The 26501-nt window shown below is 35.8% G+C and overlaps 1 protein-coding gene and 1 pseudogene across 2 annotated transcripts; both read right to left on the bottom strand.

Annotated features, from left to right (window-relative positions):
• The window catches only part of LOC119995536, a 198402-nt pseudogene that overhangs the window by 155582 nt on the left and 16319 nt on the right, over nucleotides 1-26501 (bottom strand).
• Nucleotides 2548-6346, bottom strand: LOC119990045 (protein indeterminate-domain 4, chloroplastic-like). 2 transcript variants are annotated; one of them, XM_038835866.1, is made up of 4 exons: nucleotides 6222-6346; nucleotides 5628-5875; nucleotides 4985-5381; nucleotides 2548-3819 (listed from the first exon to the last, which is right to left on the bottom strand). In XM_038835866.1, exons 2-4 carry the CDS (start codon nucleotides 5803-5805, stop codon nucleotides 2751-2753), a joined length of 1644 nt encoding a protein of 547 aa, XP_038691794.1. In that variant the 5' UTR covers nucleotides 5806-5875; nucleotides 6222-6346; the 3' UTR covers nucleotides 2548-2750. The 2 variants fall into 2 exon arrangements, with proteins under 2 accessions (XP_038691794.1, XP_038691801.1); XM_038835873.1 differs by lacking the exon at nucleotides 6222-6346 and adding an exon at nucleotides 6007-6145.

The following is a 26501-nucleotide window of genomic DNA, read 5'->3' as shown; positions in this document are numbered from 1 at the left end:
ATATTTTAAGTTCTTTGAGATTGATCTCAACAACGAAAGTTCTCATTTCAAAATTAAAATGAGTTGATATATTGGGATATATTTTTTGAGAGAGTGAAATTATTTTGTACCCAACATGACATTGATATTCCTGATATGGGTGGTTGTTATAGAGTCCGTCATTTTTGTCAACGATAAATCTTATTACAATTGAACAATGTTATCATTTTGATGTCTTCAATGAGGTAATTTACTTTTTGTTGATAGAGTTAAATAGTGGATTCAACAAGAGATCAGTGAAATTTCTTACTCTCGGTTCTGCTTTGGATCCAAGGGATTCTTTCAAAGCATTTAACGTTGATGATATATACATCTTGTAAGAAAACTTTATACTCAATATTTAGTCCACAAGAAATCCATGCTTTGAGATGCGAGTTAGAACATTATTAGTATGATATAATACTTGATCTTGAGTTTCAAATAGTTTCTACACTTTTCAAATTATGTCATGAATTTAATTACATCAAAAAGTTAAAGAACTATTATTTAACCGAGATTTATTCGTCTAGTTTTAACTCTTTATGTTTCGAGGACGACTATAAAATGAGCATTTTCGCTACGAAGCATGTTAAGATAGCACTTTGCAACAAATGGACGTTGAATTTCTTACTGATTGCATAGTTCTTTACATAGAACGAGAACTTGTTGATAATGTCAATTTAGATTCAGCAGTAAATAATTTATATTCCTTCAAGTCTCGTCAGACAATTTCAATAAATATTATTTCATCTTGTATATGATCTTTAGTTTCATCAACTTTTAATATGTATTTATGTTGACTTTTTGGATTATTTTATAACACCAAATATTAAGATCAATGTTCATCGATAATATCTTTTTAAAGAGGTGTACTGTTATAAATAGCCTTGAAAAAAATTCCGGGGGCACTAGACAAAACCACAACATCAATTTCTATCTTAGCCACACTGAATACGGTCCAACCCTATTTCGGGCAACGTCATTCACTATTAAACTAAAATTGTTCTGTAACTTCTACGCAATTATAAAAGTATTGAGAGGTATTTAATTACGAAAGATTCATAAACCAAATCAGACAGGACAATGCAAGAGACAAGAGTCTTCACTGATTGTACAAATATATTTATCACAAATTAATTATTGGCCTCTTGAAAATTAGTTATTAACAATTCTACTTGACTTGATCCATTAAAGCTTCCCAACAAATTTTTTTGTCACGTACTGGTTGTCCACACACATAAATGGTCATATTCGACCATTATTTAAGAGAGCATCAGTTAAACTACTTAAAAAAAAATTTTGATTAACATCCGCTAAGAATGAGGTTTATCGGTGATTAGGGTTCGAATCCCCCACCCCATTTAAAAAAAAAAAAAAACAGAATTAGATTAAGAAATTAATCTTGAATATGAATGAAATTAGTTTGAGATAAATTAATGCTAAAAAGATCAAGACTGAATTTCTTGGCAAAATAGATAAAAGTACACTTTTCTTTTGTTCCATTTTATTTTATCTCCGATTCCAAATTTCATAAAAGTTATGTACAAAACTACAAATCTTTATATACTTCATATAAAGAAAAAAAAGAAATATTATGTGAGTACTGTTGACAATCACTGACGAGTTACTGAAGAAGAATAGACAACAATCACGACAAAAATGATGTTGCTGCTACTACTCTGCAAGATTTGGGAATATAATTAATTAATTAATTAATATGGTCCCCAAAAATCTAATTTTCACCTAAACAAGAGATTATACATGAATAGCTTTCAATATATGGTTATAAAGGTAAAGAAAGCAATTAAGAACGTAGAACTAGCTTGGCATGGGAGTGCATGGTACTACGAAGAAGAGAAGAATTAAAAGTCAAATTAATTAATCAAAGGAATTCAAATGGAAATATAGAAAAGGTATGGAAAGAAAAGGAGTGCATGTCTATGGAATGTCAACATTGAACCTGAAATTTGGCCAGTAATGTGGATTTTAGTTATAGAAAAAAGAAAATTATTTATGGGGTTCGGTATTAGGTGACCGAACCAAATTCTTTTCTTCTTATAATAAAGGATATGAAAAATTATATAACATATTTCTCTGAACCTATACAGATAACGTAATATATAATTACTTGGAACTCTCCGTTGTCGATTCTTTTGGAATGTCTCTAGCAGTTGAATAAAATCATAAATAATTTGGAATCTTTCTGTACAGTATATATACACATATAACAACATTTTTTCAATATAGTGTCTTAGTGCATTTTAATATATGTGTGTCAAATGTTCGATATATATATATATATATATATATATGAATTCTCCTATAAATATTCAAAGTAAGGATTTCAAATAAGTACAGTTTTGTGACCATTGATTTAAGTGAAATGACTAGTGGGACCCACTATTTTGGGTCTCACATGTTCTAAATCAATGGTGAAAATATGTATACTTATTTTAAGTCGTTACGTTGAATACTTATATGACAATTTCTATATATATATATATATATGGGAAATGAGATTTATGAAAGAAAAGTAGCAAAGGATAATACATTAATGACAAGAATAGAAAAAAGTCTTAAAAGGAAGCCTTGAGGCACGTTCAGTAATATCAATTCAAAGCTAGCTATTCGAGTCAAAAACAAGTAGCTGGTGCTATAGAGAGTTTGCCATATATATATTGACAATATATATAGATATATAAATGCATGCCTACCTAAAACTTCTTGTACTTTCACTGCATTTTGGCACTTCCAAATGGTTGGCTTGCATGTGTTGACTTTATTTCAGGATTCTCCAAAGAACCCATATTGATGCCTCCTCCACTGGCCATGTTCCTCACCATCCCACCCACACCAAGAAAATCCAAAGTCAGCTTATCAGAACCACCAATACTTACACCAAGTTGATGATCATGGTGCAACTTAGTAGTATTATTAGCAGTAGTAGCAGTAGCTTCATCAATGTTGCAAAAGTTGTTGCTGTTCTGATCCAATGTTGTGCTAAACCCACCAAAGATTGAACCTCCACCATGTGCAGCAAAAGAGTTCATCAATCCTTGGAGACTATTATTGTTTTGATTCTCCACATTAGCATTCCCAAAATTGCTCCCAAAGTTGATCCTATCCACTGCGGATTTATTCGCACCACCACTAGATGATGAAGAAGTGCAACCTAATCCCCTCAACAATGTCGATCCTGCACCGCCACTATTGCTTGTAGTTGATCCCATCTGCGCCGCCTTCTGGAGCAACGCGGTGGCGGACATATGCTGCGTGACATGCTCATGTTGCTGTGGTACCGAAGCGTTGTAAATAGACGCGAGTCCTGAACCAACCTGTTCCCCCATGTTGAACTGATTGGGGTTCAAGAATCCGGAACCGACTAGATTGTTCGTAGCATTACTAGCATTTGCAATGTTGTCGCTATTGTTGAAGCTAAGGTTGAAAATGTTGGCCGCGGACGAGGGGGAGGTGTTGGTGTTGGTTTGAAGATCAGGAAGTTGCATTAGGCCATGTAAAGGCTTATTTGGGAATGATTGTTGATTCGAGTCTTGCATGAAGAAATTGGAGGAAGGCATTGTTTGTAATGAAGAAGGGTTCGATGGAGGGATTAGGTGCTCGAACTTGGCGTTGCCTAGCCGGAGCATGTTATTGGAAGGGTGGGTTTGGTCTTGTAAGCCTATGCTCATGTGGTTATTCCCATAAAACTGTGAACCCATCGAGGTTAAGCTTGGAGGATGTCTTGCACTCTCTTGAGCTAATGCATCACAAAATGCCCTATGAGTGATGAAGCTGTCACGCCTGCAACATGAATTGTAATAAAACAAAGGATAAGTCAACAAATGTTTGAATAAGTTGAAATTACAGTCAACCATCTAAGAATTTTTGGTAACTTTTTGTGGGAGAACAATTTGAGAGAGAGAGAGACTATATCTATGAATTTAATTTCAAACATTTAACTTGGTCAGAAATCAAATAGATTAATAAATTTTTTTTATATTTTTTAAAAGGGTATCCCAGAGTGTAAACGCAATAATTGATGGCAAAGAAAAGGGAAATAAATTTTTGTCTGCAAATTGCAAAATTGTATCATGAAATACAAGAAAAAACTGAAATGTGTACTTCATAAATTTGAAATCATAAATCAATCAAACTCATTTGCCATATCAAGAAAAATATACCCAATAAATGAAGTAGAGAATTGTATGCAACTATGATGAATAACCCAGAAAGTCAGAACCTTTTTGTTGGACTATCTTCATTTAATGAAAAACTAGCAATTAATAATGCAACATCACATTTTGAAACTGAAACTGCAGTTAATGAAAGAATGACAGTAGACAAGAAAATGAGCATTAATTAGACCCACAAAACCCTAATATTTTGAAAGGGAAGAACTAGGCCAAAGCAGTGGAGAACAAACTCTCCGCAAACACAACCAACTCATATAAGAACAAACTGACACACTCTCTCTATAACCAACACACGTGAATAGGGAAAAAAAAAAAAAAAGAAGATGAAAGGGCGTGCTTACCGAGGTACAGATAGAGCTCATCACTTCTTCTTCTTCTTCTTTTTTTTTTAAATTTTAAATTTGGGTTTTAATTAAAGTTCTCTTTGAAATCTCCACTGGTTACTCACATGCAAACTAGGAGATCCGATCCACCAAGGGAAAATCCAAAAACTTTTTGATTTCTTTTCACCTCAAACTCTCAGTCCCTGATGAAAACTTTCACAACATTTGTCTCTTTGCATGTCCTTGTAATGATGAAACAATAATTACTTATTCTCATTATTGTTTCATTTGCACACAATTAGTGTAAATTTTGCATGCAAGAAAGATAAGGGAATCAAATCAAATCAAACACAATTGAAGAAAAGAAAAAGTGTCAATCTTTGGAATCTATACCCTATTGCGAAAAATGGGTTTGATTTATTTCTAATGTAGATACACATATATACATACCTTGAGAAGAGAGTGCCACAGTCACATCTATACTCTCTAGTGCCGCAAGTCTTAGAATGTGCCTTCCAATCAGACTGCACAGCATACCTCTTTGAGCACTTCTCACACTTCCACTTCTTCTCACCATGTTTTCTTGAGTAGTGTTTCTTGATCCCAGTGAGGTCACCAAGAGCCCTAGAAGGGTCATGGTGGACACAAGTGGGTTCAGGGCATAAATACACTTTCCTCTTAACTTCCTTTGTTGTCTTCTGCCTAAGCTTCCAAGGGAGATTGTGTCCTCTTCTGTGAAGTTGTAGGTTTTGCTCCCTCTGGAATCCTTTATTGCATACTTCACATATGAACCTGTTTGTTGCCATTAGTGTCTTGGGAGATAGTGCTATCACTTCTGCATCTGGATCTGTACTCACTCCATCATCAGCGTGGGTGTCAATAGTGACAGAACAATAAAACATTAGAATCGTTAATAAATCAAGACAAGATTAAATACGAATTAAACAACAAAATTGGATAAGAATATAAATCAAAAACCCATTTCAATTCTCTAAATTTACGAATATAAATTTAGGGTTTTGATTGAAGACTCATGTGTTTGGATATATGAAATGAAACAAAATTGTGTAGATGACAAAATATAGGTACTTGCATGGAGTTCCCGGTTGATTTCTTCTCTTCTTTGGAGGTGGTGGCGCAGACAGAGCAGTTGAGGAGGAGGTAGGTGTGGTGGTAGTGGTGGAGGACTGTTGTTGTACAATCAATTGGTTTTGATTGTTTTCCCTCGTCATACCAAAGAAAGGCGGTGTCGATGATGAGGCGGCCGCCATCTACAATTATATCTCTTGATGCACTCTTCTTCTCTTCTTCTTCTTCTTCTTCTTTGTGAGAAAAGCAAATCTAGAATTCAGAATTTAATTAGACAAAAAACTACACCAAACCTTCATCGTATAAATATGAGCTGAATTTAAAGAATAAGATGTGAAAAAGAAGCTTTTTGTTCTTGGCTTGGTATGTGAAAATACTATTACCTCTATTTGTTTGAGAGAGAATATAGATATATAGGTAGATAGATACAAATTCATACAAATCCAAAAGAAAGCAAGTTAAGAGAGGGAGAGCTTGATTGAGAGAAGAAAAAAACCACAAAGAACCAAAGAGAAGCATATATAAAAAAGGGGGACAGCCAAAATCCAGAGATATATGGGATGGGATGATGAAGAGAGGAAGAAAACAATCAAATAACCTATTTGCTTCTTCTTCTTCTTCTTCTCTGTCTCAGCACTTCTACTTGTTGTTGTTGTCTAGTCTTTTAGATGACATATATACAAATTAAATACAGAAAATGTAGATCCACTCAATCATTTTAATTTATGACACCATCTTTTCAATTTAATCTCTCAAAAGAGACTATGCAGTATTTTTGTACAGGATTAAATATTAAATTAATTAATTAAATGTCACTATTATTGAGGCAGTGTCCTCAAGGAGAGAGAGAGAGATGAGCCAGCTAAAAGTGTCGTATGCTACTACGGTTGGGGGGCCACTGAGCTGTATGCCTTACCCTCTCTTTTCCTTCTCAAATTTCGTATCTTGTTTCCTTGGCACCAAGACAACTCTCCCTTCCATCATATACTCATATATAGCATCACAACTTGGAGAGATAATATTTCTCAGTACGAATGGCAATGGGTCGGATATCATTTCAATTAGAGAAAATCAAAATCGTTTTTGTTTAAGTAAATACTAAAGCCATTTAAAAAATTATTGAAAATTTCAAAATCGAAACCGTTTCTAACTATTGGTGATCGGGTACCCATTTACCATTACTTTTTTTTTCTTTGTCATAAATGGTGGGAAAATCATTTTCAAACCCCACAAATCCGATCCTAACATGTCCCAAACGTGAACAAGAAACTCGAATCGTGCATTAAAATAAAATAACAAATTTAATAATGTAAAGTAAATCTACAATAAATCAATAACATCAAGGGGATGGTTAAAAACACCGCTATTTTTGTTAAATACAACGCTATGTGTTAAATACACTACAATATCAATTTAAAACATATGTTTTTTTATAAAAACATTACCCCAAATTTATTATTATACCCTTAATGTATTTTGATTGAAGCACACGTACACATACACAAGCATTTTTGTTAAAAATAGAGCACAACAACAATGCCACAGCTTCAAACAACGTATTAGGACCTGTCCAGGATGTGCTGCTGTATGTGGCCACTAACAGTTCATTCCCACGGGCAGAGCTCCTTAATTCAACGATAAGTTTTGGCCAACAGGCGAGCACTAGTAATAGCAGTATATACCCACATCTTGTTCGTCGCTAGCAGTGTTTGTAAGATGATACTTTGGTCACTAGGCCTAATAAAATACACAAAAATAATCCAACAAAGCTGACCACTAGAATTCAATACAAGAAGCAGTGCAAAAAACAGTTGATGATTCAAAGGCACCAAATTTTAGTTCAAAATGTTGAAGCCTCAATATGCAGCCATTCTGAATTTTCAACCCAACAAACATCAGTCTCATTTTTTCTTCTAACAATACCTACTATCTCATGTGGATTGGCAATGCTAGAACCTTCAACCCTATGCCTCTGAAGATCATCTATGTTCGTTGTAGAAGAATCCCCATGCCATAACAAGGCACTTCATAATTGTCTTGATAGTTAGCCAGGTTTGAGTTGAATTTAGGGTTGTATTTAACATCAAACATCTTCTTAAAATAATGTGTTTTTTAGTCATTTTTTAAAAGAGTATTATTGTCCAAAAGTTAAAACAAATTTATGGTATTGTATTTAACAAAGATAGCGATGTATTTAACCACCCCTAACATCAAACAAATCTACAACTAGTCAACAACAAAACAATATGATTTGTTAAAAAAAAGAAAAGAAAAAAGAGATTGCAAACACTTCACAACTTCAAGCATGACTATGTAGCAGTATACCTTTATATAGTATGATTTATAATATTATTTCTATAATTTATATTTTATTTTATAATATGTTAGTACGATATATTTTATTATTGGTGTAATTAAATTATATATTCTATGAATTTATGACTCTATCTTGTATTCATGTCATGTGGCATTTATAATGTTATCATGTATACCCACATCACATAGTCAAAATTATATGACTATCATGCATGACTATCATGCATTCATGTCATGTGGCATTTACATAGTTCTAAAGTGAGATTCTAAAATGAAGTCTTCACTTTTGAGGTTCAAAACATTTTTGTAAAAAATCAAATTCAACGTGAAAAGTGCACGATAATTTTGGATAGTTGGATATAAAATAAAAGATATTTCATACACATTTCAGGTTACATTTGATTTTTGTTTCGAACAAAATATATATCGTTGGGCTCGTAAGTCCGATCAAAATACAAAAATATTTTGAACCCTAAAAGTGAATCCTAAAAGTTAGGACCTCATTTTAGGATCTCATAGGAGAATTCTCATACATATACATATTATAGGCAACAAGAAAGAGAGAAGATTTGTGTTTGAATATATGAACTAGACATCCAATTTTAATTGCTAGATGTATTTGTTTCAATAATAACTCATGTTGTCATATCTCATTCATACCTCACTACCAGTAATAGATAATGATTGTAGCTACAAGGTTTTGTAGTTTCATTGCATAGCAATATTTGATGAAGAGATAGAATTCATGTCTTTATTTGATATTAAGACAATTTTAAGTACACTACATACCTCTGCTTATTTGCTCAGAGGAAGCTTTGAATTTATTCAAAAACAGGATATGCATTCTATATATATACTGACACACATAAGGGGGGGACCTTTTGCGCTTTGAAAATTCCTGGTGAAAAACCTCAAATTATATACCTATAAGAGCCGATAGAGTTGTTATTTTCCTTTATTTTTAAGGAGGAAAAATATTTGTTCGGTTTGTCTTTTCTGACACCCTATGTGGCTATTTGGCATGATATATGCAAAACGGTGCATTTTGATTGTCTTCTTGTCAACAATAGTAGGACACTTCGCATAAATTTAGGGTTTCAATTACCGAGGGACAGCGGCTTTATCAGTGACCAAACCAATACTTATCCCTAAACAATATTATAGCTAGCCAGTGATTAGGAAGATAACTTGTAACAAAAAATCCGAGAAATAAAATTAAAAAGAATTATAAATAAAATTGGGGTTATATATCAATGTCTTCACCAAAGAAGATGATGTTAACGTGACCATTTTTTCCCAATTAAGGAAGAGGGAATTTGGTTTGTATAAAAGCATGAAAGTGAATGTTTATACCCTAAACTATATAAGTTAAACAACTCTCCTGTACAAATTTCTTGCAGTGGACAAGATAAGAGACAAACAGGATGTTTGCAGACATTACTCTCATATCATATGTGAAAACGTTGTTTTCATGAATTGAATTTATTAAAAGGTAAATAACTCTCGTGTATAAGGTTAACTCGTTGGACGGGATTGGGGACATCCATGATGTATGTAGAGTTTGTCTTCATATAATATGTGGAAATGAGGTTTTCAGGAATTGAATTTGTGACCTCTAAATTGCACCAGTGTAATTCTACCATTAAGTCACATGTTCGCATGTGGCAAACATGAAATGCTAAAGAAATACGCTCTTCATTAAGGAAAACAACCATTTGAAGTGGCTTGTCTTCCTCCTGATCCACGAAGTACTATTGTTGTTTTGTAATTTCAAAGTGCTCATTTACTAAAAACTACTTGAATTAACACTAACCAATACAAGGTAGAGCATTTGGCCTTATCCAAGTATAGGTAACTTATAAATCAATAGAGATAGACAAAGACAACTAGAAAGGCCACATACATGCATGATGTTGCCCTCTTACGTACCCTACATAAATTCTGTTAACTAAAGTCAACAGATCATCAGCCATTCATCTTGACTCATAAGTTCTTTGATTTAAACTAACTACATATACGTTCAAACTAGCTTTGGTGCACTTACACATTACAGAAGACAGAAAAGAACATAAATGAATAGGAAGACAAACTATTAAAAAAAAAATCAATTGAGTAGTGTCGAGGAATCCTTCAAACAAACACTTTTTTCCTTTACATGTTTGCAATTGTGATATGATATGAAACCTTTTTTGTACACACCTGCATGCCAAGGAAACTTCACTCGTTTGCTTCTTCTTCCTCTTTTTTTTTTTTTCACTTTATGTGAAGTTTCTCTCTTGACCATTTCACAGAGACAGACATTATTATATATTGTTTGTTTATGGATGCCCCAAATCCTTTGGTCTTTCCTTTGTCAACATCATGAGTGACTTGGTCACCAATTCATGCAATACATATAATTAGTATATAGAATTCTCTCTCAAAATCTTTTATTATTATTAGTTTGAAAAATTCATGTAATAGGCAAAGTGGGCCCATTTGTGGGCCAAGGGGAATATCTCATCAAACAATTATGATATTTTAAAAGTTGAGTGGGGACTCCCATGACTAGATATATGTATATAGTTGTATAGCTATAGCTAGTCATTTTTTTTGAAGTCAAATTGAAACTTTGGTGTATAACAACTAGATCCATCCACCACGGTTTAGATGACAGAGAGAGGTTGATATTTGATAATTGACATCTTAGGTGCCTTCAGAATGGGCAATCATGTGGGGTCCATCCCTCAGATCCATGTCAATCCACAATTCCATATGGGCTGCATAGCTTTAATCTCTACTATGGTACCCACTCCAATATAACTACGAGTCTTCCGGGAAAATACATATTATAATAGTATAGTTTTTGGTTAAGTTGCTTTGAAGTTCGAAAGAAGGAATTAAAATAAACAATATTTTTTTTTTTAATAAGTTAAGAGATACATAAATTTGGCTTGGCTTGGTGTCTCTCTCTCTACATATATATATGATTTAGTTTGGTCTACCATCGAGAGGTGACTCAATTGACAAGCAACTGGATTAAACATATGTGTGTCCAATGTTTGATTCCAATGAGAAACATTTTTTTTAGTGGTATTTAAAAAAAATAATTTAGTTTGGTCTATAAAATAAATCTCTCGTAAGGTTTCTATGATGTCAATGGAGACATGTTCATGTATATATGGTGAATATATTAAAAAAAAGGAAATAAATTATCAAATTATATAGATAAATTTTGTAGGTAATTATTTTGCTGGCTGTGCGGCCCTTTTATGCCATTGAATAAGGTTATCTTTATAGCAAAAACTAATATGGTAACCTATAAGTCAAAATCTTGAAGAAATTAGGACTTGAGGTCTATGATATGACAATTTGTGAAAATATCCATATATATGTTGATCAATACATAGAAAATAAAGTGAACATAGATATAACTAAATTAAATCATATTGATGGGGATTTCAATATATTTTGGTGTCTTTGTTAATAATATCACACTAAGCAAAAACAAAAAAGAAGTAAAATTGCACTTTGAATATCATAATAAATAATCATACTATTAGATCGGGAAAGATCCCGATAATATGTTTATGTTTTCAAAAACATCTTCACTATATAATCACCAAATAATACACCATTTTATATAAAAGATAAGTACATTTAAATAATTAAAAGGTTTCAGTCGCCTCTCACGTTAATGATAATAATAATTATAACTATCTGATTTATGGTATTTTTGGGGTCGAATGTTAAGCTTAGATAATGACATTTTTTTCTATGGAAAATGTTGATATGCATAAACAGTAGTAAAGTTTTCACAGATAAAACCTTTTCAATTACACCATATATAATTTACTATATTTCTCCCTTTCAATCACTTTCGTCATTGAATATACAATATTGTATACCGGCAAGTACGGCATCACAATCTTCCTCTACCTAATAAAGCAAAACCGACCAAAAATATGTAACAATTCTGTTTACTAAATTAATAATTAATCCTTACCAAAAAATATATATCTATAATATCATCTCTCTCTTCCCACATTCCAAAATATAAATTTAGTATTCATTCAAATCAGGAAGAATATTATATTTATTCATTATTAGCATATAGATTAATGTAGCTTGTCTATAAGGAATAACAAAACCAACCATATAAACCCTAAACATTGCGCTGGATAGGAGATGTCATGTTTCCGATAGTTGGGAATAGGAGTGTTCGGGTTATGGTTAGTGTGTGTGTCAGGATTTATTGTCAGTCCAAAAACTTTTGATAAGGGTTGCACCAAACTGACTTGTTCATCAAACAAGCAGCGTGCAGATTGAGAACACAATACTGTTGGTTCGAGGTTGCCTTCCGAGAAAATGACTTAAAATTCAAAAAAGTGTCAAGTGGGAAAATCAAAGATAGGAGACTACCACCGGAATAAAATAACTCATATGAAAACAAAATGAAAAATGAAAAACAACAATTACAATAATACATAAGAATTTCATTGAATTAGAATACATACTGGAATGTATTGGACGTGCTTTACAAGATAAATCAGAGACATAGGTACGGAGGCTTGAAAAGTAAAGGCTAAGCTAGAAACTAGTTAATCAGAGCTATGCTAATTGAAAAGATAAGTGACTGAAGTCATTGCCTAAGAAAGCAATAAAGATATGTAGAAGCGCAGTCTATATTTGACGTAGGGTTTGTGTTTGATGCGGGGTGTTTGTAGACTTTTCTTGTTCCTCCTTTTATGCTTTTCATAGTGACCATGGCACTCTTCAACTCCTATTCCCTAGGCACGTTCTTGACATGTGCAGACGTGGGAAGTCGTGGGGAACTTCATCTTGCTTGCTACTAAGGTTGCTGGGTCATGGTGAACATTTTGGGTCATGCTCCTTCTTCATGGTGGTTCATCTCTCCACCTTCCTGGATTGTATGACTCATGCTTGTAATTAAATGATGCAGGAATCCCACATCGGAAGTAAAGGGATTCAAATGTCTAGTTTATAAGTTGGGCAAACCTAACATTAGCCAACTGGTTTTCTAGTGGCTAGTTATGCCCAATCTTGTGGCTGGGCTTGGGCCTGGGGATTTGTCCCCTGTCCATGTGGGTCTGTGTGTTCTGTTAGTGGTGTACCCACCTTCTATTGGGCATGCACGGGCCTCTCTGTATCAGTTTGGTATCGAAACCTGGGTTTCGGGAGTGTGCCTGTGTCTGTGTGACGGGCTGGCGTTGGTCTGTGTGGGGTGCCAATGGATTAGGCTGGACGTGCACATTCTAAGTGGGAGGGAATGATGCGGAAATCCCACATCGGAAGTGAAGGGGTTTAATGTCTAGTTTATAAGTTGGTCAAACCTAACATTAGTCAATCGGTTTTCTAGTGACTAATTAGGCCCAATCTTGTTGCTGGGCTTGGGGATTTGCCCCCTGTCCATGTGGGTCTGTGTGTTATGTTAGTGGTGTACCCACCTTCCCTTGGGCATGCGCGGGCCTCGCTGCATCATTAAGGGAGAATGACTAATAGTTGTCATCTCAGTAGTGCTCTTGTATAAATTGAACGTGAAAGGACTTTTTCTTCATCAAAGTGCGGGACGATCATCCTTCAAGTCTCGAGCTGTCGTGCAGATACTGAAAATGTGTTTGAGAGAATTTAGGAACGTACAACCAACAAATTTTGACTTCTTCAGCACTTCATTGCACTTATTCAACTAAAAATTTGATTTTTATTCAAAAAATTGTTTTAAATCGAAATTAAAACAATTAAGACAGATTATCCCTAGTTTATAGCACCCGATTTACTTGAAAATGAACAAAAATTAATCTAAAATTTCCCTGTCCTTGTCACATGTCAGCTGGTGATTGGTTGATCATAATAAATTGTGGGCCTCTCATTGCCACGTTCCACAAATGATTTTTACTTGCTATATTCTTTTCTAGCCAACTTTCCATCACAACTTGGCAAATATCATTTCACTATTTTGATTGGAACAAAGGTTAAATTAAGTCATAAGCTCAACATCAATATGAATAATTAAGTTAATTAAAAGAGAGGAAGAAGAAAAAGAAATTTATGGAGGGCTTTGTGGGTCACCTTATCTTATGAGAGAGTTTTAGCGGTTTGTAAGGGATTCCTATGTCCCACGATTGAGTGACACCCCCACCTTTCTACTATTTGTAACATGGTGAGGGACCCGTTGCCTTCCCCCGCAAAAAATCCTTGCCGGCATCACAATATTAGACAAACCCCACAACCCTCCTGCCCCTTCATTAATTTTACAATTTTGCCCCCTTTTTGATAGGCTGTTCCACTCTCTCGAAGTACTCTATGAAAAATTAAATTTTTGGAAAATCTTTATTTTCTTTGAGGCATATAATTAAATTTCGAAAAATATTTTATGTAACTATGTAAATTCTGAGTTTTCCTAGAGCTTGATTTTTCTTAAAACAGACGAGTGTATTAAATCAGGTTTGGGTTTCTTTTTCTTGTCTTTTTTTTGTAATAAAAAATGTTACAAGAGATATATACAAAAATTTGACTGTTTCTTTTTCTTATTGGAATTTATTGATTAATTATTAGAATTCATACCAACGAGAGGTGACTCGATTGGTAATTGGCTGGGTTAGACATATGTGTGTCCAATATTCGATTCCAATGAAAAACATATTGCTCAGTGATATTTGAAAAAAAATTATTAGAATTGATGGTTTGGTATACCTATCAGTCAAATAATAATAGAACCTTTTCTTTTCGGTTTTTTTTCCTTTTACAAAAACCAATTGAAGAACATGGTCAAATATTCCTTTCTAACAATATAGTTTTAATTCGATTCTAATTTGTGAGAAATTTATAGGTTTTCTTTCCTGGTATGAAAACTCATTAAAAAGTTTCATAATTAAGAAATTTGAAAATGCCCTCTATTAAAAATTGGTATATATAATACCACCAAAACTCACAAACACACTTTTTGGAGATGATTTTTATTTATATAGGATATGTCTTGATGTAATTAAATGGCACTGTCCCATAACCAGCAACACAAAGTACAAGAGATAGACGTACCACAAACTCAACGTTTTGTACAAGGTAATTTGTTTCACAGTTTGCAACTTTTTATTTAATTAGAAGGGTAATAATTTGTATTGTAGATGAACAATACACACAAGTACATGCAAGAGTGTATATACAAGAAAGTAGGACAAGAAAACAAAACACAGAGAAACATGTGATTTGCCTGCTCTGCTCGATACCCATGTGAGTTGATGGTGACATCGGAAGGAGGGCAGGGCTGCCCCTTGTTTTGGTGGCCCAAATGTCTTTTTCTTTTATAAGATATATCATCAGAAGGCACACACTGTCTGAGAAAACAAATTTAAAAAGTAGGTGGCAACTTCGTAGCTTATTTTTCATGGTTTGTTGTTTTGTTGCAGTACAGAATTCACGGACTCAGAAAAAAATATATATATTTATTAAGATTCCTACTTTTTAACAATGGAAGTAACGATCGATCGATGATGACTTACTACTATGACATACCAACTAACCACTTTTTACGTGCCTTCATCTTTTTTTGCCGTTCATTCTCTACTCTGGGGAATAAACATCTACCTACCCCACAAACCAGGTTCTGCTACATATATACTATTTCCTAATGTATATCTGATATCATCTTCTTTGCCTTCTAGTTAGGCAAAAAGACAATACAATCTTGTGTATCAACCACTATGACTATAACCACAAAGTTCAAATATAGATGGATGGATACACCCTTACGTAGTTTTGGGAGTGATTCAAAGGGTAATATAGGACTGCTATAGAGCTGCCCCTGAACTTGGAGTTATTAACCAGTTAGTAGAAATCATTCTGTGGGCTTGATATGGTTGGGCTGGATTTTGTGCAATTTTGTCCGATTTCGATGAAATTTTACTAGTTCAAGTGAAACAGTGATGTTATGTTTTAGATCAAATGGGTCATTTTCTGTTTTTAGAGGTATTTTTATAATTTTACATTTTGGGTTTTAGATCAAAGGGGTTAATTCAAATTACAGAATTCAAATATAAAATAGTAACTCTAATCACAGTACACTACCTAGTGCATATCACTAGATCAGTGCAGTGATGTTACTAGCTAGACCTGACTTGTAAAAACCAGGCTCCCACTTTTTGTTTGTAGAGGGTGCATGTGTATATGTCTTTACCATCACCTAATATACGGTTTATTGATCACCAAAATAAACCCTAAAAGAGACGAGCATAGAGAGAACCTTCAAAAGAAAATCTAACATCTAAGTTAACAGTGTCCGTATAAATACTTTCCTATTGACTTTTTTTTGTGTTTCTAGCATAAATTCTCTTCTTTTGCTGAATAGGCCCAACAATACAACAATGGGCCATATGAAGCAATTCGAGCCTAAATGCCAGCGAACCAATATTCTAACCCATCAAAAGCAATAATAGTATTTCTCCCATAGTCTTTTCAGATGCCAGGTTGCAGGATTCCTCAAGAAAAGCCAATGTTTTTTAGAATTTATTTTATTTATTTTTATTTAATTATAGTTTCCTTTTTATTTAATTAAGATTTTCGTAGGATTTGTTTTGGTTTTACTATTTTAGGTTGTAAACTCTCATTTAGACAGGAGCTCTTGTTGAATTATAAGAAAATCATAGATTATTCTCTAACCTTACTTTCGTTCGGTTCTTGGTGGATTGAACCTATAGATGTTGTGTTACAATCATGAATTTTGTTTAGTTCCCATCGTGCACTCCATTAGTTGGTATCGAAACTTTGTACATTCCCAGTCATGTCGCTAAAGAGACAAGCTGCAGTGAGGCAAGCACCTTTGGAGGAGGTGTATGCGTGGGAGGAAGCTACCAGAGAACAACAAATTGAGCAGGTTATCGAACGAAAGATGAAAATGTTGGTTAGACAGATGGATTTGATGGTGTAACACCTTGATGCGTTGTCGTTCCAGCTAAACCAGCCACCAATTCTACAGGAGGCAGTTGAGGTTAAGCTTGACGACAACACCAACAATCCTTTTAGCATTAAGGGCGTAAGAGGAAGGGTTCATGTCAGGAATCCTGATCTAAGGTGGTGGGAGACAAGATTACCAATCTATGACAGTTATTTCGAGATCAAGGAAAGGTTTGATGCACCATCAACACCAATCTTTGATGAAGAGGAACAAGAAGTGGCAAGTTTAATAAAGCCTTTCGTGGAGTTCATGGATGAATAAGATGCCGAATTATTGTTGCTAATATTTGCTAATTATCCAGACAAAAAAGATCTATTGTCGTAATTATCGAGAAGTAAATCTCATGGCAAAATATAACATTTGATCCCTCAACAATACCCCTATTTACACTTTCATCCTTAAAACTTTTTTGGTTTTAACTTCATCATTCAACTATTGAAAGGTATCTATTTTGTCCTTCAAGTGAGAAAGTAGCCGGAAAAATCCAACTTCGCATCTATTTGGCATATCGGAGTAATCCTAGTTGGCAAACTTTGACAAATGAAAAATGATATTATCCCTAAACTATTAATGTCTAATTCTTTTAGTGCTTAATCTATACAACAAAATAGTTTGAGAATTTTGAAAAGTTAGGTATTTTGGGAATTTTGTGAGATGACAGGTGTAAAATTTAAGCCAAGTGAGATGACATGTGTAAAAATTATGCCAACTGAGATACCACGTATAATATTTCTGATGTCGGAGTCATTTGAGGGATGAACCCCCTACCTTTGAATGGTAGAGGGACGATTTTAAGAACAAAATTGAAATCAATGGTATAGTTGAGGGACCAAATGTATATTTTTGTTCATTTTTCACATGTCACACTGGTTTAACAAAATAGAGAGTTCTTTAGTCTTTTTGATAAGGGAAAATTCTAGGCCGGTACCACTTGTGAAACTTTTCGACACTTAAGTCCAGTCTAGAAAACTTTATTCCTCTAAGCTACCACTAGTATGCTAATTACTTTCTTACCCTTATCTTCTTCCTCCCACAATAGCTACACTTCTCTTCTTCTTCTCTCTCTTTACTGTTGCCCGTTGGAATTTTCTCATTGTTTTCTTTTCTTGCAGCTATTACTTGGCAGCAACCATGTAAGTTGTGTTCTCGACACATTCATTTTGTTCTCGGTCAGGAAATATAGCCCCAATCTATATCCTTACTTGGTTTTTCTCGACTTTCTTCTCATCTTCCAATGACGAGTTTCAATCCACTTACAAGACATGATACAGGTATGTTACCTTGGTCTTCGATATGGTTTTGGATAGATGTTGTAGGTACTGATGATGGTAGGGGTAGTTGTCAGAGTGGTGGTGGTGATGGTTGTGGGGGAAAGGTTGTCGACGAAGAAACATTGATTTTCCTTTCTCTCTCACTAGCCTAGGGTCTCTTCCTCTCACTAGCCTTGGGTCTCTCATCTCTCTTCCTCAAATCCATCTCGACCAGTGTTACTGTTTCAAAACAGTAACATTGGTTGACCAGTGTTATTATTTGGAAAAACTTCAAATTCGATCAATTTCGATGGCGGTTCGCCATACCACTATCATAGTTGGACTCATCTCATTGAAGCACACAATGCCAAGCCAGGTACGGCCCAAAACGACCACTGGATATGGTCGTTTTAAAACAGTAACATTGTTCATTGTTACTATTTCAAAAAGGTAACATTGGTCAGCCAGTGTTACCGATGCTACTATTTCAAAACTATAACATTGGTCGCCTAGTGTTACTATTTGGAAAAAACTTCAGATCCGATCGATTTTAGCGACGGTTTGCCATACCATCACTACCATTATAATCCCCTCACTGGGACACATAATGGTTGGTCAGGTATGACCCAAAACGGCCATCGGATATGGTTGTTTTAAAATAGTAACATTGGTCGATCAATACTACTATTTCAAAACAGTAACATTGGATCCGATCGATTTCGACGACAAGTTACAATACCACCATCACCATTAGACTCCCCTCATAGAGATGCATAATGCCCAGTCATATTTGGACCAAAAGGATAGCCATAAAAAGAGACGAGAGAGAGAGAAAGACGTAGTAGAGAGAGATGTAGCAGAGAGAGAGATTCAGTAGGAGAGAGAAAGTTATTGTGATAAGAGAGAGATGCAGTAGAGAGAGAAGATGTAGTGAGATAAGAGAGATATAGCATATAACAAGAGACAAAACTATATTAGATCTAATCCTCTGTGAAAAAGGGCAAAAGGGGAATAAGATAAAATTTAAATGATTTAAATATTATAAAAAATAAAAATGGATTTATGAGGGATAAATTTTTTTGGAGTGGATCTATATGTCCAACAGTTTTGAAAATGGTATTAATATGTCATTTTCCATTTTGATAATGGAAGTTTAGATTTCAACGAGGTATTGGTCCAAGACATTTTTTGTATCATTAATGTTATTCCCAACGAGAATTATACTACTGTAGCTCTTCAAAACTCAAAGTCGACTTTCTCCAACAAGGGGAGGCCGATGTAGTGCAACCAGAGGGCTCTTCCCGGATCAGGGGCTGAAGGAAAGATTTGGCAGATTGCCATTGCATGAGGAAGGTCATAGGGTTCCTCAAGGAAGGCCAACATTTTTTGAAATTTATTTTATTTATTTTTATTTAATTATAATTTCGTTTAAAATTTAATTAGGTTTGTTTTGGTTCTACTATTTAAGGTTGTAAACTCTCATTAGAGAGGGTATTTTGTTGAATTATAAGAAAATCAGAGATTATTCTCTAACCCTACTTTTGTTCAATTTTGGTGGATTGAACTAGTACAAGTTGTGCTACAATCGTAAATTTTTCTTAGTTTGCATCGCGCACTCCATCAACTTCTCGATGACTAGAAAAGTGAGCCAAGTCATTTTTTGGCCACTATAATTTTTCCCCCACTCTCAGATTTAGCTGAAGCGTGGCTTCGAGAGTAATTCGTCTTGGATAGTTTGCTTAGGCGGTTATGACTAGCAAGCCTGGAAAGTTTGCTAAGGTGGCCATGATAGGTGGGCCTGGGGACTTGCTCATGCGGCCAAGATTGGTGGACCTAGAACGTTGCTCAAGTGGCCTTCTTGATGGACTTGGAAAATGTGCTTAGGCGACCGAGATTGGCGGGCATGGGGAATTTATATTGGTGTACCTGAAAAATTTGCTCAAGTGGTCGAGATTGGCGAGTCTGGAATGTTTGCCCGGTGGACTTGAAAAATTTACTCTGACAGCCATGATTTACGGGACTGGAGAGTTTGCTCAGGTGGCCTTGTCAGTTGACTTGGAAAATTTGCTCAAGCGATTGAGATTGGTGGGTCTGGAGAGTTTTCTCAAGTGGCCTTGTGGACAGACCTGAAAATTTTGCTCAGGTGGCGATGTCGATAGAGCTAGAAAATTTGCTCAGGTGGCCTTGTCGGTGGACCAAAAAAATTTACTCGGGCAGCCAAGGTTGGCAGGCCTAAGACATTTACTTAGGTGGCCAAGGTTGGAAGTCTGAAAAGTTCATCCGTCATGTCGAGTTTCTTCCTTTAATCATGATGAGCATTAAAGTTTGCATGTCCAAAAATAGTTATTGATTGCTTTAAATACGTGTTGTCATAATTGTTGCGTATTTTGAGAAAGGAATTCGTTGCTGAGGAGGGCGTGTAGTCATGATAGTTGTGCATTTCAAGGAAGGGACATGACTCTTCGTCCCATAATTGTTCACATACGTAATGTATCGTGGGTCATGCATCATGAAACGGTGGTTAACTAGGAGATTGAAGGGTCACGTTAATGTTCATCATGGGGTGTGGCTCCTCATAGAGCATCGCCTAATGATGGTTTTTAAATTTTGAGATGTTTCGTCCTCTAGTGTCATTTATAAGTAAGGCTCCCTTACCCATTCTTTCTCACCTTCCTTGTTTTGTCTACTTTTAGAGAGAAATAGTGCTTTCTAGAGAAAGAACTTTGCTTTTAAGAGAGACAAAGGGAAAGAAAAGTGCAGCTTCCAAAAGAGTTTAAGATAAGGGTCTTCTTAAGTCTCATATGGTACTACCCTAGTTGAATAGTCTCGAGTCACACATAACTTGGGAGTATTTGAGGTTTTGAGGAAGTGTTAATAAATATCATAAGGGATAACGTTTAGCGTTCTGGAAACGAGACTTCGTTATATGAGGTCATGCTCAAGTTGAGTCCCAGGTTTTCTCTGCCTCCACTATTGAGGGAAGTTTTGAATCAGTTTGGCGTGATGCTACGCCAACTGATGCCTAACTCACTCATAATTATCTTGGGGTGTCTATCATCTAATTTATAAGCATGGAGTGGAGTTTGCTGTGGAAGATTTGTTGTCACTTTGCACGTTCAAGAAGCATGAGACAGACAATGGGCGATTCATGGTGGTGTCTAAGCGTAAATGTCCGCCTATTATTTTGAAACCAGCATCCAACGTTCATTACAATGGATGGAAGAGCAGACATTTTTTCACTAAAGGAAATACCATCATTGTTCCACTCTTGAGGGTAAGAGCAATATTATATTTTGTGTTTGGTGGGTGCATCTCTTCATTTTGCTTTGTGTCGCTCATCGTATGAGGTCTAAGACTTTTATTTCTATTCACAGTTCCTATGAAGCCGACAAGGAAGAAAAACAAAGGGGACCAACTTATGTTGGAGGCTACCGTGCTAAGAAATCTTCTAAAGGTTGCGACGCGATAGAGGAATATTCTGGGCAAGTTTATAGCCGAAGGCATATGTTGATTGAAGGGCATTGATAAGTAGGTGCTTTTCAATCCTGTGAAACATTTTTCTTTTTTGTATATTCTAATGTAGTTTATCGAAAATCTATAGCCAAAAAGGTGGCCAAACGTTACTTTATGTCGAAGGATCTTCTGGTGATGGTGCAGTCAGAAAGGATTTCAAGCAAGCCAAAGAAGGTGATTAATGGGAAAATGGTGAGTAAGGGCAAAAAGAATGAGATTTGGATGGTGGAGGATTCTAATGAGGAAGTTTGGGAGAGGATGGACGAAGGAGGGCAGGAAAGGCTCAGGAAGAGGGAGAGTAAGAAGAAAGAGTGAAAATTAGTAAAGAAGAAAGGGGAATGGTAAGAGAGAGATAGGAGGGAGGAATAGAGGAGGAAGTAAAAGAGATAATGAGAGAAAAATAGATTGTAGGGGGAAGAAGATGAGGAAGTGGAGGAAGCAGAGAAATGAAGAGAATAAGGCAAAGAAGAGAGAAATGAAGCTCATAGAATAGTTTCGATAGGGCATTCCAAAAGAAGGGGGAGACATTTTGGTGGAAGTGGTGGTTGATGAGTTGAAAAGAGGTGAGGCGACCAAGAAGGCACACTTATTTACGGACGCTACGAGGGACGTGGCAGAGTACGGTATGGATACAATTACTTATACGTTTCCTACTGATACTTCAAAATTTTCACCACCGAAGGCTATACTAACGAAGATAAACAAACTCCTATTCCTTGAAGATGAGAATGCATTTAAGGTGGATGGCTTGGCTCGAGCATTTGGAGACTTTATTGCTCATTCTTTCCAAACTTTCTAAGGGATGGTCTTTCTTCACCAGGAGATTTTCATGCAAAAGTTGGAGCAAAGGTAGATCTTGGTTAGCAAAGATGAAGAGGTCAATCAATTGAAGTGGGAAATCGAGGAGGTAAAGGGGTAGTTAAGTTGGAGATGAAATAGGTTGTCATAGCCGAGGCGAGTCTCGCAACAACTACAGCAACCGTAGTGGGCAAAATGGGGAAACTTAGGGCAAACGAGGTGGAGGCTAAGTCAAATGAGGAGAAGGTGAGAAGTGGAAAGGCTACAACACTTGATGGGTCGAAGGCGGCTTAGAAGCAGGCAGGCAAACTTCGCTGATTTCATTGTAAGGCTTCTACTATAGTTGAGGAATGGAAACGATTTAGGCCTGTGATCAAGCAATGAGTCAACTCAAGACATATGAGCAGGGTAAAGATGTTGCCTTTGAAGAAGCCAAAAAGGCTAGCTCAGAGCTGAGGGCCTTTGTTAAAGAAATAAATGAAGAGCGGGTATCGGTGGCAAATAAGATAAAGAAAAATGATTAAAAGAGGCCGAAATTGAAGAAGCGGTCGAGTTCTCTTGAGGGATGAAGAATCAAGGATATGAAGGAATATGAAAGGGAGGTGAAGGTCATAAGGGTTGGCCACCACCAAGACTAAGGTTGAAATGATTTTGGATTTTCGAGGCTGGGAAGGGCATCAACTGGAAGGTGGACAAGGAGATTGTCGAGTCATATATGGTTATGAAGGCTTATGGCGACTAGGAGCCAATTTTAGCTGAGAAAAAAGGCTGAAGGAGAAGAGGAGGGAGAGGATGGGGGAGCGAAGATGGTGATCAAGAAGTGGAGATGGTGGATTTTATCGAGGATATGAGGGGAATGAACCATTTTTAGTTTTTGGTAATGAAATAGTTGTATATAATCCTGATAGGGCATGATCTTGTGCATAGAAAAACTTATCAAGTAACAATTCTCGAACTTTATATGTGAATGAAATTTTTTGTGCAAGTTTAGTGTTTGTAGAAAACTTCAATTGGAATGTCTGCTTAGGAGATGCTGCTTGAACTGAGTATTGCTAGACTTGGGCGCTTAGAGAAAAAGCATGCCAAACTCAGATAAAAAATGTGGGTATTTGTAAAGACAACGAATCCATGACGTCATGAGTGTGCGTAGCAAAAAAAAGGATTAGATTCTTAGACGGGCAAGTGACGTGAACGTTCGCCATTTTAGGGTTGTAGTTTGTTTCGAAAATCCCGATCTTGGGGACTTCAATTGTTTTGAATGTCTCCTAGTTGATGCTTGGTAGGCATACCACTTTGTCCCATAGTTCGAGTGGATTGTCTAGTAGAGAAACTCTAGTTGAACTAAGTTCTGCCAATTCTGGGTCATCCCTGTTCATGAGCTAAATATAGGCGAGGGTTGCTCAGTGGCGATCAAATTATAGATGTCCCACTGCAATCATGGGTTCAAGCCCTATGGTGGGTGCAAAATTATAAATGTCTGAATCTACAATTGTTGAATAGTCAACACAATTTGTGGTGAGCTTCCTACTGTGGGCACTGACAAATAAAGCAAGGTTGAGGGTGGAAAGATATGGTCACCGATGGAGTGCCTACCAAAGAAACTTCGATGATCAAGTCAAAAATTTGTTCAAAATATAGATAATTTTAGGGTTTAGGAATGATACTATTTTAGGTGGATGGCATTCTAGCTATTGGGTGTGTTTTGACCATCTTCTTTGTATAGTTTGTAGGTGCCGCAACTTACTGTCTTTGTGGCTAGGTATGGGTCTTCCCAGGTTGCGCATAGCTTGCTAACTCCAATTTCTTTGGTATTCTTGAACACTCATCGAAGGACCCAATCGTCGACTTTGAAAGCCCTGGTATGGATGTTTTTTTTGAAGCATTTGGGCGACTTTAATATGGTATGTTGTTGGTTTTGTAAGTGCTAGTTCCCTGAGTTCGTCAATTATGTTGAGTTGATCATTCAACTGTTCCCATTTCATTTCCTCATTCGTCCAATGGTACTTGGCAAATTATAATCCATCTTCGACGAGGATGACTGCCTCGAAATCATATGCTAGTTGATGTAATAAATTCTCGCAAGTGCACAAAAGTACTAATAGCACAATGTATGCAAGTACGAGGTCGATCCTAGAGAGACTAGTTAATTCAATTATTGTACCTAACTAGATGTATGAATGAGAACTAGTGTAGAATGAGAACATGTATGATATAATTAAATTAAACTAAAATAATTAAAATTCAGGTTTTTGAGATATCAATATGAGAAGAACACTAGGGCAATGATTTCTCCTACCAATCCTATCACAAGCATTCAATTAATTAACACATAATTATGGTTCTAATTCAAGGGTTGATTTTTTCTTAAATATACTGGTTTGTTCATTCGCGGTGCCAACAAATATTATCAATAATGGATTAATATTATTTTTTCGCAAACGTTAACCCATAGCTAATAACTCATTACGATCTAAAGAACTATAACAACCAATCAATCCCCTAAACCTTGTTCATGGCAGTCAACAATTGATTTCTTTAATTTCGATTCCACTAAGAATCATGAATTTGGTTCGTTCTTAGTTTTAGTTAGATGAGTCTAATTGAACATTCAATTGGTGATCAAGCAATCAAATAAACAACATACTATAAGCATGACAGTTAAAGACATGAATCATTGAACCAAAATTATGCATTCATTAATTTGAAATACTTGCAAAATTCACACTAAACTACATCAAGCCCTAGTAAAGAAATTTAGTTACAACCCATCATCCAGGTATCAAAAACAAATCTAGGGAGAGAAATCATGAAAGAGAGATGAAGAAAACCCCTTGAAATTAAGGTTGGGAGAAAGCTTTGAATCCTTAGAATCCTTGCAAGAGCTTGAAAAGGATGAGAGTGGCTGCCCAAAAATTGGCCTGTCGTGGTCAGCTCAATCTATCCTGACAGATGGATCCGTGCCAACCCAAGGTGCTATTCCCTCAAGCTGTTACTGGGCAGATGGATCTGTCTTGGACTATGCCTCTATTCCCTAATGGTGTAGGTGGGACACTCAATCTCGATACACAGATCCATCCATCCTATATAGTTTGCTTGATGCAATTTCATCCATCTTTTTCTCTTCACTCCAAATCTTTGCATCGACGCTCCTACAACAAAAACACAAACAACGCAAGTAATACCAACTCAATTCCATCAAATTTACCAAGAATGATATAAAAAATAAGCACAAAAATGTCTAAAAATATATGCACATCACTAGTGAAAATGGATTCTCACATAGTGAGGTCGTTTTCGTTGTTTTGTATGACCAAAGGATGCCAGGTAGTGCATTTTCCCAAACTCTTCTTGGCTTTTTCTAGCATATCTTCAGAGTGTTGATTAGGGTCTTTTTTCAAGGCTTTGGCTTCTCCGTTAGCCTAGGAGTGGCATGGAGAAGTTTAGCTTGATCTTCAAATCAGTGCAAAACCTCTTGAAACCATAGTTGATAAATTGAAAGCCATTGTTGCATACTCCCTTGGAACTCCAAATCTACAAATCAAGTTTTTTCAAATGAACTTTCTGCTTTTACTTCTTTGAATCAAAGAAAAGCTTCGGCTTCTACCCTATTGGTGAAGCAGTCTGTGAGTGGCAAGAAGAAAATTCGTTGACCTGATGCTAGCAGGAGGGAATTTACTATGTTCATTCCCCACTTCATGAAGGGTCACAAAGACAATATGAGGTTATGTTTTTCTAGCGGGAGATGCACCACTTGGACGAACCTCGGGCCCTCATCGCATCTTTGACATAGTCAATGGCGTCTGCGCTCATTGTTGACCAATAGTAGCCCGCCCAGAGCACGCGATGAGTCAAGTTTCTTACGCTTACTTGATTTTCACATTCTCTTTTATGTAACTCTACCAACACATATTGTGCCTTTTTTGGAGTAATACATCTTAACAAAGGACCAAAGTAAGATCGTTTGTAGAGCAGACTATCATAGATGGTGAATCTAGCTACTTTGGATCGCAGATGTTGAGATTCATTTCGATCATTGGGTAGATTCCTTCTT

Source organism: Tripterygium wilfordii, chromosome 3 (assembly GCF_013401445.1).
Source record: "Tripterygium wilfordii isolate XIE 37 chromosome 3, ASM1340144v1, whole genome shotgun sequence".
Taxonomy (NCBI): Eukaryota; Viridiplantae; Streptophyta; class Magnoliopsida; order Celastrales; family Celastraceae; genus Tripterygium; species Tripterygium wilfordii.
This window is presented reverse-complemented; position numbering and strand designations above follow the sequence as displayed.

Coding starts and splice junctions, on each gene's coding strand:
- LOC119990045 (XM_038835866.1), bottom strand. CDS start 5,805: ATGGCGGCCGCCTCATCATCGACACCGCCTTTCTTTGGTATGACGAGG. Junction 5,382..5,627: donor AAATCAACCGGGAACTCCAT/GCAAGTACCTAT, acceptor GAGTGAGTACAG/ATCCAGATGCAGAAGTGATA. Junction 3,820..4,984: donor TGTGGCACTCTCTTCTCAAG/GTATGTATATAT, acceptor TTCATGTTGCAG/GCGTGACAGCTTCATCACTC.